The sequence below is a fragment of the Thunnus maccoyii genome, chromosome 12 (assembly GCF_910596095.1).
Source record: "Thunnus maccoyii chromosome 12, fThuMac1.1, whole genome shotgun sequence".
NCBI lineage: Eukaryota > Metazoa > Chordata > Actinopteri > Scombriformes > Scombridae > Thunnus > Thunnus maccoyii.
The window spans coordinates 9,082,063-9,096,915 of NC_056544.1; the positions used below are offsets into that span (position 1 = coordinate 9,082,063).

Below are 14,853 nucleotides of genomic sequence, written 5' to 3' on the forward strand. Positions count from 1 at the left end.
GTGTCTGTTGTGTACATGGAAAACTCAGCATGTGAGGAGGCAAGATGAGCAGAGGAGCCAAAGGGTAACAGTGGTGTGCTTTGCATTAATCAGGTCTGTTATTGTCTGTAGCTCAAAGAACCCATCAATAATCAAGTTCATGTGAGACAGAGACAAACAGAAAGGCTGTATCAGAAAGACAGGAGACAATGTTTCCCCTAGGATTTTTTTGCCGGCAGCAGTGTTGTGCACATGCAGAGCCCACAACGCCAGGACCTCTATTTGCGCACGCCAGTAGTGGACTAACTTAAAGGACCAGTCATGGATGTATTAAAGCTGGATTCGGCACCACCCCTCAGCCTTGCAGCCAATTTTTCCCAGTGGCCACTTGCGATATTGCAGCAAAAAATCCCCCTGTGGCCCCAAAAGCATTTTCACCATAGACCACCATTGTAAAAGAGACATCTATAAAACTGTTGACATGCAGGACACCTTGAACAGGGTCAATTATGGCTCTATTATGAATCCATGGAGGTCTTATATTTGTAAAACTTTCCTCAAGCCAAGAAAAGCAATTTAAAAATCTATGATGCCATCACAATGTAAAGTCTATGGGCCAAGCAGGAACTCGCGGGCAGGGCCAGCTGGCAAAACACTACTGTGCATATTCAGTGGACCGCATAACCCAGAAGAAAACCCAGAAGCTAGAAACGTTTTTGGCATATGTGCAAGGCAACCAATTCATATTGGACTGAACAGGCGCCATTTTTGGTCCTGTATAGAGCTCTTATCATACAACCATGGGACTAGTGTGTAGGATTTCATGTCATCTAGTGGTGAGATTGCAGATTGCAACCAACTGAATAACACTCAGACTTTAGCAACTACAAAAGTGAGACAAATTTGCTCACTTATTAAGTAAGCACTATGCCCTGAAGTAATCCTAAATCAGAACAGTAAATATTGTTTCTAGAGCAACAACAGTAATGTTTACAACAGCAAATCAACTATTTAAAGTCAATCATATTTCAGTGGAACATATCCAAAATGTCAATAATACAAGAGTTTGGGAAATACACGTTTTAATTTTCTTGCTGAGAGTTAGATGACAATATTGATACCACTTACATGTCTGTGTGGTAAATATGAAGCTACGGCTAGAAGACGGTTAGCTTAGCATAGCATAAAGTCTGGAAATGGGGAAACAGCTAGCCTGGCTCTGTCCAAAGGTAAAAAAATCCCCTAACAGCACTTTTAAAGCTCGCTAATGAACACATTTTATCGTGTGTGTTTAATTTGTACAACAAAAACATCAAATTATGGCTTTACTGGGGGTTATGTGCTGGACTATTTCTTGCAGGCAACAAGTGGAGACTCCAGGAAGTCACTGCTTCCAGCCAAGAAATGGTCTATCACAAGACTCCCAACGAAACCACATTTTTATATATAATGTAATTTTTATACTTTTGTTTTTGTACAGATTAAACCAACAACATATAACATGTTAAATAATGAGCTTAAGAGGTGCTGTTCAGATAATATAGATCCATGCTACCTGTTCCCCCTGTTTTCAGTTTTTTAAGCTAAGCTAAGTGGCTGCTGCTGGTAGCTTTATATTTATCACACAGACATTAGTGTTATCAATCTTCTCATCTAACTCCCAACAAGAATGCACATAATCGTATTTTCACAAAATGTTGAACTATTCCTTTAAGAGAAGAGCAGAAAGAAAGGCAAATGGCAAAAAGACAGAAATAGAGATGCCTATAGGGAAATTGACAGGTGCAAAAATAGGACTTATAGCCAAAAATATCTTTAGAAAAGATAAACAAAGCAAGGGAGGGATAGAGAGAGACATGCTGGAGATAAGAGGAATAAAGTGAGTCAAAGGAAATTAAAGACCCTTTCATGCTCCGTGATTGTTGGTGCAAAAATACCACCAACCAATTTGCAGATTCTCTGTCTCAGTTTGAAATAGCATTGTGCTGCTTTTGAGTTGCAGCTTAGTGTAACTAAGCATTTCGTTATCTCACTTGTGCAGACAGCTCTATTGGATTAACATAATTGTGAACCAGTCTGGGCACTGAGCACATACTAATGTACAATACAACACATCTGTACCTTAGTATTAGTTTATATGCACATGTGTGCCAGGCCATGCGTGTGTGTTTGCAGTTTTTGCAGTGCATATGTGTGTGTGTGCAGGTATGCCTCTGAGCTAACATGGCCCCAGTGTAGACCAAAAGGTCAAAATACAGGTTTTTGACTTGGATGCTAATTAGACACCCGCTAACCTAAATACCCAGAGAGCAGAATAGAAGAAAAAGTACATTCAAAGAGTAGGAAGAGAGGTCGAACAACAAGACAAAGCAAAAAAACACTTCTCCAGGCAGAACTATGACGCACAAAAGGACACACCATCTCCTCTTAAATGACCTTTTATTGCTGGGGAAGGATACAGAGTTGGCAGGCCCCTGAGCCTGTGTGCAGATATGTAACAGCAGTAGGACCATCCTCCTCTCTGCCAAGTGGAGGCAGGGTCTCAATCCTCACCATCAATCAATAGCCACTTTCCCAGAGGAGGGCTCAGTAGAGCTCGTCAATATCAAGTCCAATACAAAACGTACAGTATGTAACACAGGATCGAACACATTAATTTCATTAATTTGAAATAAATCCCAGCTGACAAATCATGTCTTATGATGTCATGTGATAATGATAGAGAAAGTCAGGGAAATGAAACAGGAGAAAACTCTGGAAAGTCTTTTTTTTTTTTGCCTGTATTGAAAGCCAGGCATTGTTCCTATTGTGCCTCAGTGTGGTCAAAATATGAAGCTAAGTGACAAATCATTAAAGCAAAAGGTGCAAAACAGGAGCACTCATTAATACAGTTTGTTTACAATTGTAAGCATAAGAAATATTTTTAACTTAATATAAGTTGCAGCAGTTCCTTTATGTTCCAGCTTAGCACAGCAGTATGGGTGGTTGGATTCGGCTGGCGGTAATTTGGTGCTGTCATCTATATGTGGCAGTGATTAATGATGAAATTTTCTTGAAATGACTGAAACACAGGCACCCAGTTTGCAAGCACGAGTCACTGGAAATACATCCCATATTTCTAAATTTACTGTAAGTCAATCCACTGCTCTGTGACGAAAGGATTTTCTTCCTGTTTTGTCTGTGTGTGTGTGTGAGTGAGTGAGTGAGTGAATGTGTTTGTACATAGATGTGTCAGAGGGCTATTACGGTCGGTTAGAGCCGCTCTTACTTGATGTCACATCTCCCATCTGCGGGCGTTTCACAGTGGCCAGTTTGCCTTCGGCTCAGTAGATGTACACAATAGCACAAAAAACATGAGTTAACAACCACAGGCAGGAAACAAGACCGCAGGAGCTTCTGCTTCCGATAGCTATTCAGTGCACTGCCTCGCGGTCACAGCTGTGCTACTGATGTGACCGTAGCCAGCTGAGTGCATCTCTGCCCTGAAGCACATCCTGACCACTACCTCTGTCTGGCTGGTGAATTATGGTATACAGAAATGCAAACAAATATCCATTCTCAAGTATTTTAACCATTTTCTTTCTCCAAAATGTTGAACTATTCCCGTAAATTTTAGATTTTCAACATTTGATGATGGCTCTGGTCAGTGTCAGTGGTGTCATGTACTTCTAAGCTTTTACACAATATATTCTACTCAGAGGTGATTTGTGTTGGAGTCGGTTATGGAGGCAGAACTGACACATTTGCCTGTGTGCACATGCAGTACATTGCCTAAATATGGTATGAGTTTGTGGGGTGCATGGGGGGCGTAAAAAGTGCAGAATGTTGAAATTCAGCTCAGACACTTAGTATGTTATTGAAATTCAGCATATTTAACAGCTTCACTGTACCTCCAAGTGCCCATATGGAGCAAAAACTGTCAATACTGACGGAGTCTTCAGAGCCAGCTGTTCACCTTGTGTGAGAACAGCAGTAGCTGTACGTGTTTATTAAGAAAGGGAGACATGTGGGTATTCCTTGTCATTCCATCCGTGTCACCGTGCTGACATGAATTAGGGCACCCAGCTATCCTATTTCCAGGCCGCACCCTCACCCTTGCCTGTGGCATCACATGGCCTGATCTGTGTGCTTAGCAGAATGTAATACACCCTCACTGTCGAGACTATCTGGAATATGCATGAATAGTATGTAGATATAGATATGATTTTAGTACACAGACCTCAATAGACATGCACAATTTGCAATGCATTTTGTATATACTGAAAGGCCCCATGCAAATATTACACCCAAAGCCATGAGAGCTACCAGCAACCAGTGATTGAAATGTTCGGAGGCATCTCAGCATACTGCTTTAGTAGGCAACTTACAGGTACAGTACATGGCTCACTATCTTGGATTGACTCTTTTGGCATCCAGTTACGTATGCCATGCCAGTAAGTACGTTTAGGCCAGTACATGCATAGTTATGCATACTGCTATGAGTCAAAGTCACTCACTTACATGAAGAGGGAGAGCAAGCAAACGCACACACATTTGCACACAGTATTCCTTCCTGAGTGTCTTCTATCAGTGGTGTAATGGAGAAATATTACACTTTTACCAAAGAATTACTTCCTTTTTCACTAACTGCAACAGCAAAAACTTAACAATAGACATTTCATGTCATAGCAGGAAAAGCACAGGTGTAATTAATAACATTAATGATGACCCCGTTCCATTAAGTGTCTGAGTCAGTATGCATGACATCAGAGTGCTGAAATTGGAACATCTAAATGGTATCAAGTCACCATGTATGTGAATGATCCCTGTGCATCTCATGCCATCATGTGTGCCTTGAAATAGGTCTATAATGGCAAAGCAATTATAGAAAATAAATTTAGCATTTCACACTGCCACTCAACCAGCTATAGATTGCATATTTATGCTGTATACTATACTATCATTACACTGTTGGTTCATTAGTTACACCAATAACTTTGTGTATTTTGTTGATTTTGGACAAAGTTCAACCATATGCAGATGTGAGTGCCAGTAAAAGTTTCTCAGCAGTATTGCAGATCATGTCTCAGATCATGTCATCACGTAATTTTTGATTGCAGATGCAACGGCAGGTTATTATCTTGGACTTGCATACATCCAAACATTTGATACTAACCACAGCCAGTATTAATCTTGTATAAAGTGAAATCTGCACAGCACACTGTAAAGTGAGGGAAATAACAGCTGGTTCAGACATTTTAAGAGGATGCCCTCCTTCTCAGGTCCTTCAAAAGTTACATTTTGTTCATAAATCAAGTAAATAATTCAACTGATTGTACAGATACATACAAAGAATAGCATAGTAGAGCAGCCAGTTTTAGCATATTGATTTCCCTCGTCCAACAAGCATTTTGTTCCTTCTTGCTCCTTCCTAAGTTTGTAACAGTCAATGTCAGGGTCAATGGAGCAGTGCAGCTAGATAACTAGAGGCAAAAATATGGAAGTGGTGAATTTATGATCTGGGACGTTGCACACTGAAGAAATATCAAACCTCAAATAAAACAGGTGTTGATATTTACCATTTCCAAGTGAAATGATTCTCTTCTTCTGTTTTTCCTGTTAGCATTAGCTGTCTTATTGCTGTAAAACTGTAAATTCTGTACTGTAGATTCATTGAAGATACCCAACAGGGTTGGGGTGAATTCCTTGTAAATTCACTCAATTCAAAGTGTAAATTACAATGTGTAATTCATTTACTAAGAAATTAGTCGCATGGAATTTTTTTATGAGTCTCAAATTATTACATGTAGGATCATTTGTATATTGCAGTAAATCCTGTTTCCTTTATTTATCTGTTTTCCCTCAAAACTTACACACACCTCATAAGGCTTCTTGGTGCATCAACAGTGCATGCAGAAACAGAGAGGACACTGCACTCAAACCAGTTACCCAACAAATATGGGATAGAGTGGAAATCAATTATCACATTCGCCTGTTTACTTGCCATCCAGCAGGGCCCGCTGCCAAGACAGACCTCAGCAGTTGGCACATGTTGGCTCACCACCTCACAAATACTGTAGATCTTCAACACAAATACCTTGACAGCAGTTTGTTTCTGGGCCGGTAGATGAGGGCAGGTAAACTAGCAAAAACACACCGGTGCACAAATTGACAAACTCACATGTGCAAAATCTCAGTCGCACGTACAGCTACATCATACACTCAAATTTACACTGACGTAGATGCTTTGTTGAAATGCATTTTATCCTTTCCCTTCATACTGATGATGAATAGAGCGACTTTCAATTTCACATAGAGGCTGTGAAGCTTTGTCATAATTCTCCTACTATGCTTGGTGCCAAAATGGAGGTCCACTAGAGAATTGTTTGTGTGCCAACAATGCTAAGTAGGGTCTATAATGTGATTGTTAAATCCAATTAGTAGCATGTGTATATCCAATTCAAAAAATCATGACAACATGCATATTTTATTCAGTTTACCAACTTTGAATCAGAATTTGGCAAAAAAAAGTTTCTCACAGAGGGTTTCTTATGGTAATTTCCACTGGAGTTAGTAACTAATGCTGAAATTATATATGTCATAAAGCAAATTATTCATTATACTAAGACAATGTCAATCAGATTTTTTTCAGTGGCAGAATCTCTTCTGAAAACAAACATCCTACACTAGGTAAAGCTGGCTGATGTTCCTAGCTGGACTTTGATTAGCAATGCTGCTCCTTTCATGCTCTTATTTGCACAGAAATGGTTTGATGTTTGTTGAAGGAATAGTTCAGCATTTTGGGTAATTCACTGATTCACTATCTTGCAGAAAGTTGAATGAGAATACTGATACCACTTTCATATTTTTCCATTCAATTTGAAGCTGGACCCAGAAGACGCTTAGCTTAGCTAGCTTAGCATAAGGACTGAAAACAGAGGGAAACAGCTAGCCTGGCTCTGTCCAAAGGTAACAAAATCTGCACATCTATAGTTCACTAATTGACAAGTTATATCTTGTTTATTTAATCTGTAAAACTGAAGTATAAAAACAAGAAGCTGTGATTTTATGTGCCGGACTGCTTCTAGGCACAGAGCAGTGACTTTCTGGAGTCTTGTCAGCCAATAGATAGTTCAGTGCATACACCCCCCCCCCCCCCCAATAACCCTATCTTTATGTTATGCTAAGCTAATATTAGAGTGGCATCGATATTCTTATTTGACAAAAAAATGTCGAACTATTCCTATAAGTGTGACCTTTGATACTTGATCTATGTGCTTGGAATATCTGGTATTGATTACCGGCTAAAACGGTCTCTTATAGTCAGATCAGCAAGCTACTTCGAGGATAATCAGCTTGGTTGATATAGCCTCCTTTTCAGCCTGGATAACCACTTTCCAGTCAAATATTAAAAATAAATAAACCATAAAGCAAAGTAATACATTTGCATATATGGTCAAGGGCCAGGGACCTCCACTATGGCAGCCAGAGTGTTTCACGTCACCTGAAAGCCCACTAATAGAGAATGACATTCCTCCTCTCTGATGAATCTGCTCTTTTTGTCTTTCAGAGCTGAGCCTGTTAAACCGACTCAGTTTCACTGGAGTTTCATTAGACTTCACAGACAGTCCTGGAAGTGGACAGGAGGCACTGTGGGAATCCATGGCGGGCAAGGTGGGGGTAAACTTTTAAACAGTATGTGCGTTTTTTAAATTCCCGTTGCCATGGTTACTCCTGGCCCGTGAGCTACGTCCGGCCTCACTGGTCTCCCCCTCATCGTCAGGATCCAGCTGCTCATCTTTCTTCTTGATGTAGCGCTCATAGAGAACCATGATGACGCCCATCACCCAGGCCGACACGGTGCCGGCGGCAAAGATGACAAAGCCAATGATGACAAAGAAAAGGTAGTCCCAGGAGCCCAGAGTCTGGTGGCATAACGTCCGTAGCTGGATCCCCACTTCACCAAGACGACGGCCCTGCATGTCAGCTGGTGAGCCACACACCGTCTGACCTTCATCTGTCACACAGACACACACACAACAATGTATGATGAACAATGATAGAAGAAGTATTCAGATCCTTTACGTAAGTAAAAGTACCAATACAACAATTTAAAAACACTCCATTAAAAGTAAAAGTCCAGTATGAAAAATCCTTCTTAAGTAAAAGTATTAGTAGCAACATGTAGTTAAAGTATTGCAGTAGTGGTTTGGTCCCTCTGACTGATATATTATTATATATGACATCATTAGATTATTAATACTGAAGCATCAGCAGCATGTTACTGTTGTAGCTGCTGGAGGTGGAGCTAGTTTCAACTACTTTATATACAGTTAGTTAGTTTAGTCCAGTAGTTCCCAACCTAGGGGTCGGGGCCCTCCAAAGGGTCACCAGATAAATCTGAGCGGTTATGAGATGATTAATGGAAGTGAAAAGAAGAAAAAATTCTGATACATAAATCTGTTTTCAGTTTTTGTTTGTTTTCTCTAATCTTTGATTTCTGATGAAATTTTGGATCATTTGAACATTTATTGAAATGAAACCATGTGAGAAGTTTAGAGGGAAAAATCACTATTTGGTGGAGCTGTTAACAACTCATAGACATCTGAACAAGTAACAGTCACTAAATCTGTCAAATAAATGTAGTTGAGCAGAAAGTACAATATTTCCCACTGAAATGTAGTGGAGTGGAAGTATGAAGTAGCATCAAATGGAAATACTCAAGTAGAGTACAAGTAACTCAAAATTGTACTTAAGTACAAAACCTGAGTAAATGTACTTGGTTACTTTCCGCCACTGGTGATGATAATTAATCATAGAGAATAGAACAGAATACAATATATCAGCATTTTTGATAGAGAAATACAGTGTATGAATTGTAACGCTGGGAGACAGAAATGCCTTTTTCCTCAACTGTCATATGTCAAAATTCCAGGCTGGTGATGTTACAACCTAAGACATGCATTTGACAGGTCAGCTGACCTGGAGTGGTATTGTTCAGACTATTGTGAGAGAGTGTGCGTTTGACACATGACATCAACTCAAGACAGTGATACACATAACACACATAATTGTCTATAATATATTGCTTTTGTATCAATAACCAGATGTGTATATATAATTAATTTTATATCCCTTAAAAACTTGTTTTTAAATATATCTCAATATCTTTCTCATTAATGTTAATGTCTAAATAAGCAACAATCAATCAACAAACAAGCAACAAGTTAAAGTTTGTAGAGAAAAAAAATCCCTCTGTGTGAGTGTGGTTTTTATCAGATTTGATTGACACTGCAGGCAACACAAGCACTCAGCTGTCATCACAGTTTAATTCAAATGTTGCTCAACTCTGCATATTGCAAGGAAGTATGGGACATCTCTTCTTCTAAGTGAGCACAAGCTTCAAAGCAGCAAGCAAAGCGAGGACACAAACACAAACACCTCTCATGTGAAATGACTGCAACTATTCTAACCTTGCCAGAAAACAGTGCGTTCTTATGGGACCCCAAACTGAAACCGGACCTTTAAAATATATTCAACTGCCGAACATGCAGCTTCACATATACAGTAATTAGCATATGATTTAATGGGATCCTTTGATGTCGTGAGAGCTGTAATAAAATGCACAAGTTACTCAGCATGGGAAATATTATACATATGGCATTCAACTGAGCAGCCTGTTAAATAATTCAAACATATCACTACATATCGTTTTGCATAACATTTGTAAACGCTGCAGCAGACTTAGCTAAAGATATCCATAACATATTCAGCTTCACGCAGCTAGAAAACCAAAACGCAGAAAGCTGCACTAGCATTCACGATGTTGCCTTCTTTATCAGGACACTACATGGCTTTGGCTTCCCGTCTACTAGAGTCTTGAGTTGATGCAGCATTAAATTACAAAAAAAAAAATTGTGGATGAATTATTCAAACTCCTTTCTCCATCACAGGATTAGAGAGAGACTTGGGCCTTTGTGTCTGCTTGAAACCACAGATAATAAGGTTTCTCATCATCAGGCACCGGGTATGACTACGACTAACCCCTTGCTGAAATCCACCAAATCCTAATAGAAATGTTGAGTTCCTTCTTTTTTTCAGAAAACTACAGTAGATACTGTATACACCATTTCAAAGGCCTATCAGTCAGTATTAAAAACGCCACATGATGGATGTCGAGCTCCGCAGCAGCCGACATGAGAGGAATTTTTCAGAAAATAATCCCGAAGCTTGGCTGAGTCTTTTGTTGGTGTGAACAGAAACTGGGTGCAACACAACAGAGTCTTGCCATCTCCATACGGCCACAGTTTTTTAATTAGCTTCTGTTTTTTTAAAAACCTTTTGTGCTTGGGGGAATTCCCAATGGGAGAGATCAAAAGACTTGGAAGTTTCTGCACAGGGAACGGTTTCCTGTAACCCTGTTTCTACACCAACAGCCTTAAACCTCTTGTTTTGCTCTGAATAATGCGGTTTGTGCACACACGTGGGTGAATGTTTGTTGAATCTGCATGTGCCGCTTTGACAGATATCTTGGGAAAACGAAGAACGTCTCACAATAACAGTCACTGAGCACTCATAACACGGTATATCACAGTTTGAAGTGTATCTTATTACATAATAATTCATTAATATTCTACTGCTGTTATGGATGTGTGCATATTTTTTCACCGTATCAGTGTTTGATGTAAAATTGAAGGTATTCTGGCGTATAATTATATTAAAATGGATTCTTGATTCGTGCAACGCAGAGGCACACACAAAACACACTTTTTATAATTCTACACCACTCTACCAGACCCACTTTTGAAGTTTAATAATCCCTCACTCATCTGTCATCATTTAAATCTTCTCTTTTTAAATGAAGTGGATTTGACAGAGTGAGAGGTATCATACTGTAGATTCAGTCAAGTCGCTTGACAACTTCATTTCATAGGAAGATTGAAATAATATTTTTTTCATTCTGTCTGCATAAATCTCTGCTCTTATCCTCAAAAAAAGCTCTTCTGTGGCTCTCAGATCTGAAAGTGAGCATGCAGCTGAAGAACATGAGGACAGTCTGCTTCTCTAAGCTCTATCTACCACAGAGAATTCAAAGCCTACTCTGATCCTCTCAACGGCTGCCTCTGTGCACTGTTCACACAATATGCTGTCAGACTATAACACACACACACACACACACACACACACACACACACACACGTATCCATGCATGCAGACACGCATACATGCACACACATGCAGACAAACCCCCTCCACGAGACTTAACTTTCCCATCTTCTATCTCTGTCCTTGCAGAGTCTGCTAATGTGCACGTGTCTGTGTGTATGTGTATGTATGTATGTGTGTGTGTGTGTGTGTGTGTGTGTGTGTATGTGCCTGACAGCTAGAAGGAAACCCTTCTGGCTTCGCCCACCCCATCCCACCCCCTACCCCAAAGGGACTGGCATCAAAGGGGAGGGCTTTCCCTCTCTCCTTCCCCCATTCACACTCTGCTCTATTTCTAGACACTCTCCTTATATAACAGTTGGGAGAGTGCTAATCTAGCCAGGAAGGCAAGACAGAGGAGAATCTGTTGGTTCCTTCCTGAAGCTTTATTTCTGTATTTCTCTCTCTCTCGCTCACTATTGATGCGTTCCCTAAACCAAGGAGACAGGCCAGCCGTGTTGCATGAACCAGGTGGAACCCAGACGAGAGATAACAAGGCTTCGGAGACAGAGCTCACAACCGAAAAAAACCGGCATCTCCGAAGTGTTATCCTTCTGTCCCCCCCCGTTCCCCACATCCCCCAACCTCCCAAAGAACTAAAGGTGTGCTTTATAAATAGTGTGCTTGCGAGTTCGTATGCATGTGTGCACACGTGACCATTTATTTGTATGCATGTGCCACATGTTTTAGGAGACAAGGTGCTCTGAGGTATTGTCTGTGCTGTTGTCTGCTTGAGAGAGATGTATAATAGAGGTGGAGAATGTGTGTGTGTCCATGTGTCTGCCTTCTCACTTGCTGGCAGCTGTCACTGCAACACTGGAAGAGGCTCCACTCCAAATTAAGTTAGACAAAAGGCAGTGAGCAGCAGGAAAATAGGACAGCTCTTGCAGGATTCATTTTGGACCGAGCTGCACGGGGACTATGCGTGTGTGTGCATGTGTGTGTGTGGGAGAGAGAAGCAGGGGATGCCTTTTCAATAAGCGTGGCGTGTGTGTATTATAGCTGTGGTGTTAGAATTATGACTGGCTTCTTCCTCAGTATGACACTATAAATAGTAGCTGCCCTTTTGCATAGTGAAACATCCACACCAAAGCACAGGCATTATAATTCAAAGTAAGAAAGATTGTGGAATATCAGATGCATCTATCAGCTTGAAAACAAAAGAGGGGGGGATCAATATCGATATCCGATGCTGCAGCTATGATCCATTAAAGATAGAGAAGACTCTCTTGTTTTCCTCTCAAACTGCAGAAAGCATACAGGGCTGAGTAAATGAACACAGTTGCCAGAGGAGAAATCAAATGGCTCCGTGCCTCCGATCTTCTTTCACCCTCTTTGTTATCTGATATCTGAATGCTGTCACGCTCCGCTGCTGTCACCTGCGCCTCATCCCAATGAAAGATGAGAAACAGGAGAACTTTTGCAGACGTCACTATAGCTGAGTTGTGGTTACATGTATCTAAACTCTACGTGTTATACATTAAACAAGATATGTTTCATGATATAACTAACAATAATAAAGCTGTGGGCGATAATTGCATCATATTATCTGTTGTGTGTGCAGCTGCAGACGTGACACGGGGTGGGGGGCTTGATGTGTCATGGTGTGAGGGAATTCCAGAGTCATTCCTTCTTTAAAAGGGGTCTAAGTGAGGCCTTTTCTGCCATTTTGTTATGAAACTCTTTTTTTCTCCCCTATTTTTAAATTATTTTTTAAATTCCTTTTCTTTTTGATTGCATATGAGCATCCATGTCGTTTTTCATCTGCTGTTTGAATTGTTTAAGAGCAGACTTTCTGATGAGACACCCCTTATAAAGAATGTAGAAGTTGCAGCTGATGGCTTTGTTAACAGATATTTATATATAAATGTTTTGCTAATGCATTATAAATCACTTATAAGCCCTTCATTAGAACAACTTTTGGGTTGCCAGGTTGTGGCTGGTGTTATCCTCCTCCAGCATGCTTGAGTACACAGTTTGACCTCTGACCTTCGCAAAACATTTACTACAAACTTTGATTACAGCAGAAAATCATTTAATAATGATGTATAGATTATTTTTCAACATTAAGGAAAACATATGACTTACTCTTTATGAATGACTTATGACTGTTCATGACTCAACAGACAGAGTGATTTTTCCCAAACTATTTACCCAAAATCTGTTCTTATTAATGCCTCATAACTCTTCTATAAAGCATTAATAAATGATTTATTAATCATTAATCAAGCCATTACTTACTGATTATAAACTTTATAAAAGGTGCCTTACTGGAAAGTGGTACAAACTTACTGATTTTTGTTAAACTATGAGATAAACAAATGCTATTAACGCAATCTTAACTGTTTAGCAGTACTGTTTCCTGTTCCTCATCAGACGTAACAGTTTTCCCAACTTCTCATGGGATACAGGCCGTTTATTTGCCTTGTATGAGCGCAGCCACCAACAAAAGGCCAACAATTTACCTAACAATGCATTATCCAATAATTCATACCTGGAGCACACCTGTTCTTATCTAAATGGCCCAGTTGATGTATGGAAAGAAGCAAAAGTAATTGGTCACGTTGAGGTTGTCACCTTGTATGACATTAGAGTAAAGTAGGATATAAGACTGATAAAACCTTGAAATTTGAAGCCCTCCAGGTGCACCCACAGGCAGAGGTCCTCGTTGTCGCACTCGCAGCTCCAGGGGTTCCCGCTGAGCCCGACGGAGCGCAGGGCGGGCAGCGCGATCAGGGAGGTGATGTTGAGGACCGTCAAGTTGTTCCGGCTCACATCCAGCACCTGGAGGGCCGCGTTTTCGGCAAAGGCGTCCGGGTGAATCTCCGAGAGCCTCGGGTTGTCCGTCATCCTCAGCATCACCAAGCTCGCCAAGGGGCCGAACGTCCGGTCCTCGATCCTGGCCAAGGTGTTGAAGGAGAGGTCCAGGTAGGCCAGCTTCCGTAGATTCCCAAACGTGGACTCGGATATCTCCGTCAGGGAATTGTTGCTGCAGTCCAGGTACACCAGATCGGAAAGGTAGTTGAGCGCGAGCGGCGGCAGCTCCACGATGCGGTTGTTGGAGATGATAAGCTGCCGCGTGGCCAGCGGCAAGTTGACCGGGAAGGTGGTCAAGTGCTGCCCAGCGCATTGAACCACCAGCTGGTCATCACACACACACCTGTCCGGGCAGCCCGAGGAGAGCACCGGGGATGTGGTCACCCCCGTGGTGAGGATAAGTAGAGCTATCAGCCGCAAGGGTTGCGCGCTTGGCTGCGGGGCAAGACGCATGACACCGCCGAGGGCTTCATCAACCCCGTTTGGAGACAGTCAGACGCAGTCACATTCTTCATTGATACATGCTCACCGACTTGTTTGTTCCAGAATGATTGTTATTATTTCCACAAAGGTCAAAACTGACACTCGCCCGTGGCAGCCTCTTGCGCGTAATGTCTCAGTTCATCCTGTCTGCTGGATCCAGCGCGCATCCACTGTGCTGAACTTGACAGGCAGAAGCCTTCATGTTGTTTCAGATTTCACAGAACCATCGGGTTTCTTCTATCACAACACAGCTATTCACACATTGTAAAAGCTCCCAACGTGTCCCCATGCTGCGCTACTCACGGTGGTGATCACGGTCAGCTGTTCCACTACATGCTTGCCATCCTCTCGCTCTCCATAACTGAATTCAAATGAGGGGGACGCACTGAA

The 14,853-nt window shown here is 41.2% G+C and overlaps 1 protein-coding gene across 1 annotated transcript; it reads right to left on the reverse strand.

The window, feature by feature from the left end:
• Positions 1–7,644: 7,644 nt before the first annotated feature.
• Positions 7,645–14,776, reverse strand: LOC121908005 (leucine-rich repeat-containing protein 52-like). The gene is made up of 2 exons (XM_042427640.1): positions 13,785–14,776; positions 7,645–7,975 (listed from the first exon to the last, which is right to left on the reverse strand). The coding sequence occupies exons 1-2, from the start codon at positions 14,431–14,433 to the stop codon at positions 7,647–7,649; spliced, it is 978 nt and encodes a 325-aa protein (XP_042283574.1). The 5' UTR covers positions 14,434–14,776; the 3' UTR covers positions 7,645–7,646.
• Between the last annotated feature and the right edge of the window lie 77 nt (positions 14,777–14,853).

What these genes read in the sequence shown, in the direction of transcription:
- LOC121908005 (XM_042427640.1), bottom strand. Translation starts at nt 14,433, where the DNA reads ATGCGTCTTGCCCCGCAGCCAAGCGCGCAACCCTTGCGGCTGATAGCT. An exon ending in GGAGGGCTTCAAATTTCAAG is followed by an intron (nt 7,976 to 13,784) that starts GTTTTATCAGTC and finishes TCTGTGTGACAG; the next exon opens with ATGAAGGTCAGACGGTGTGT.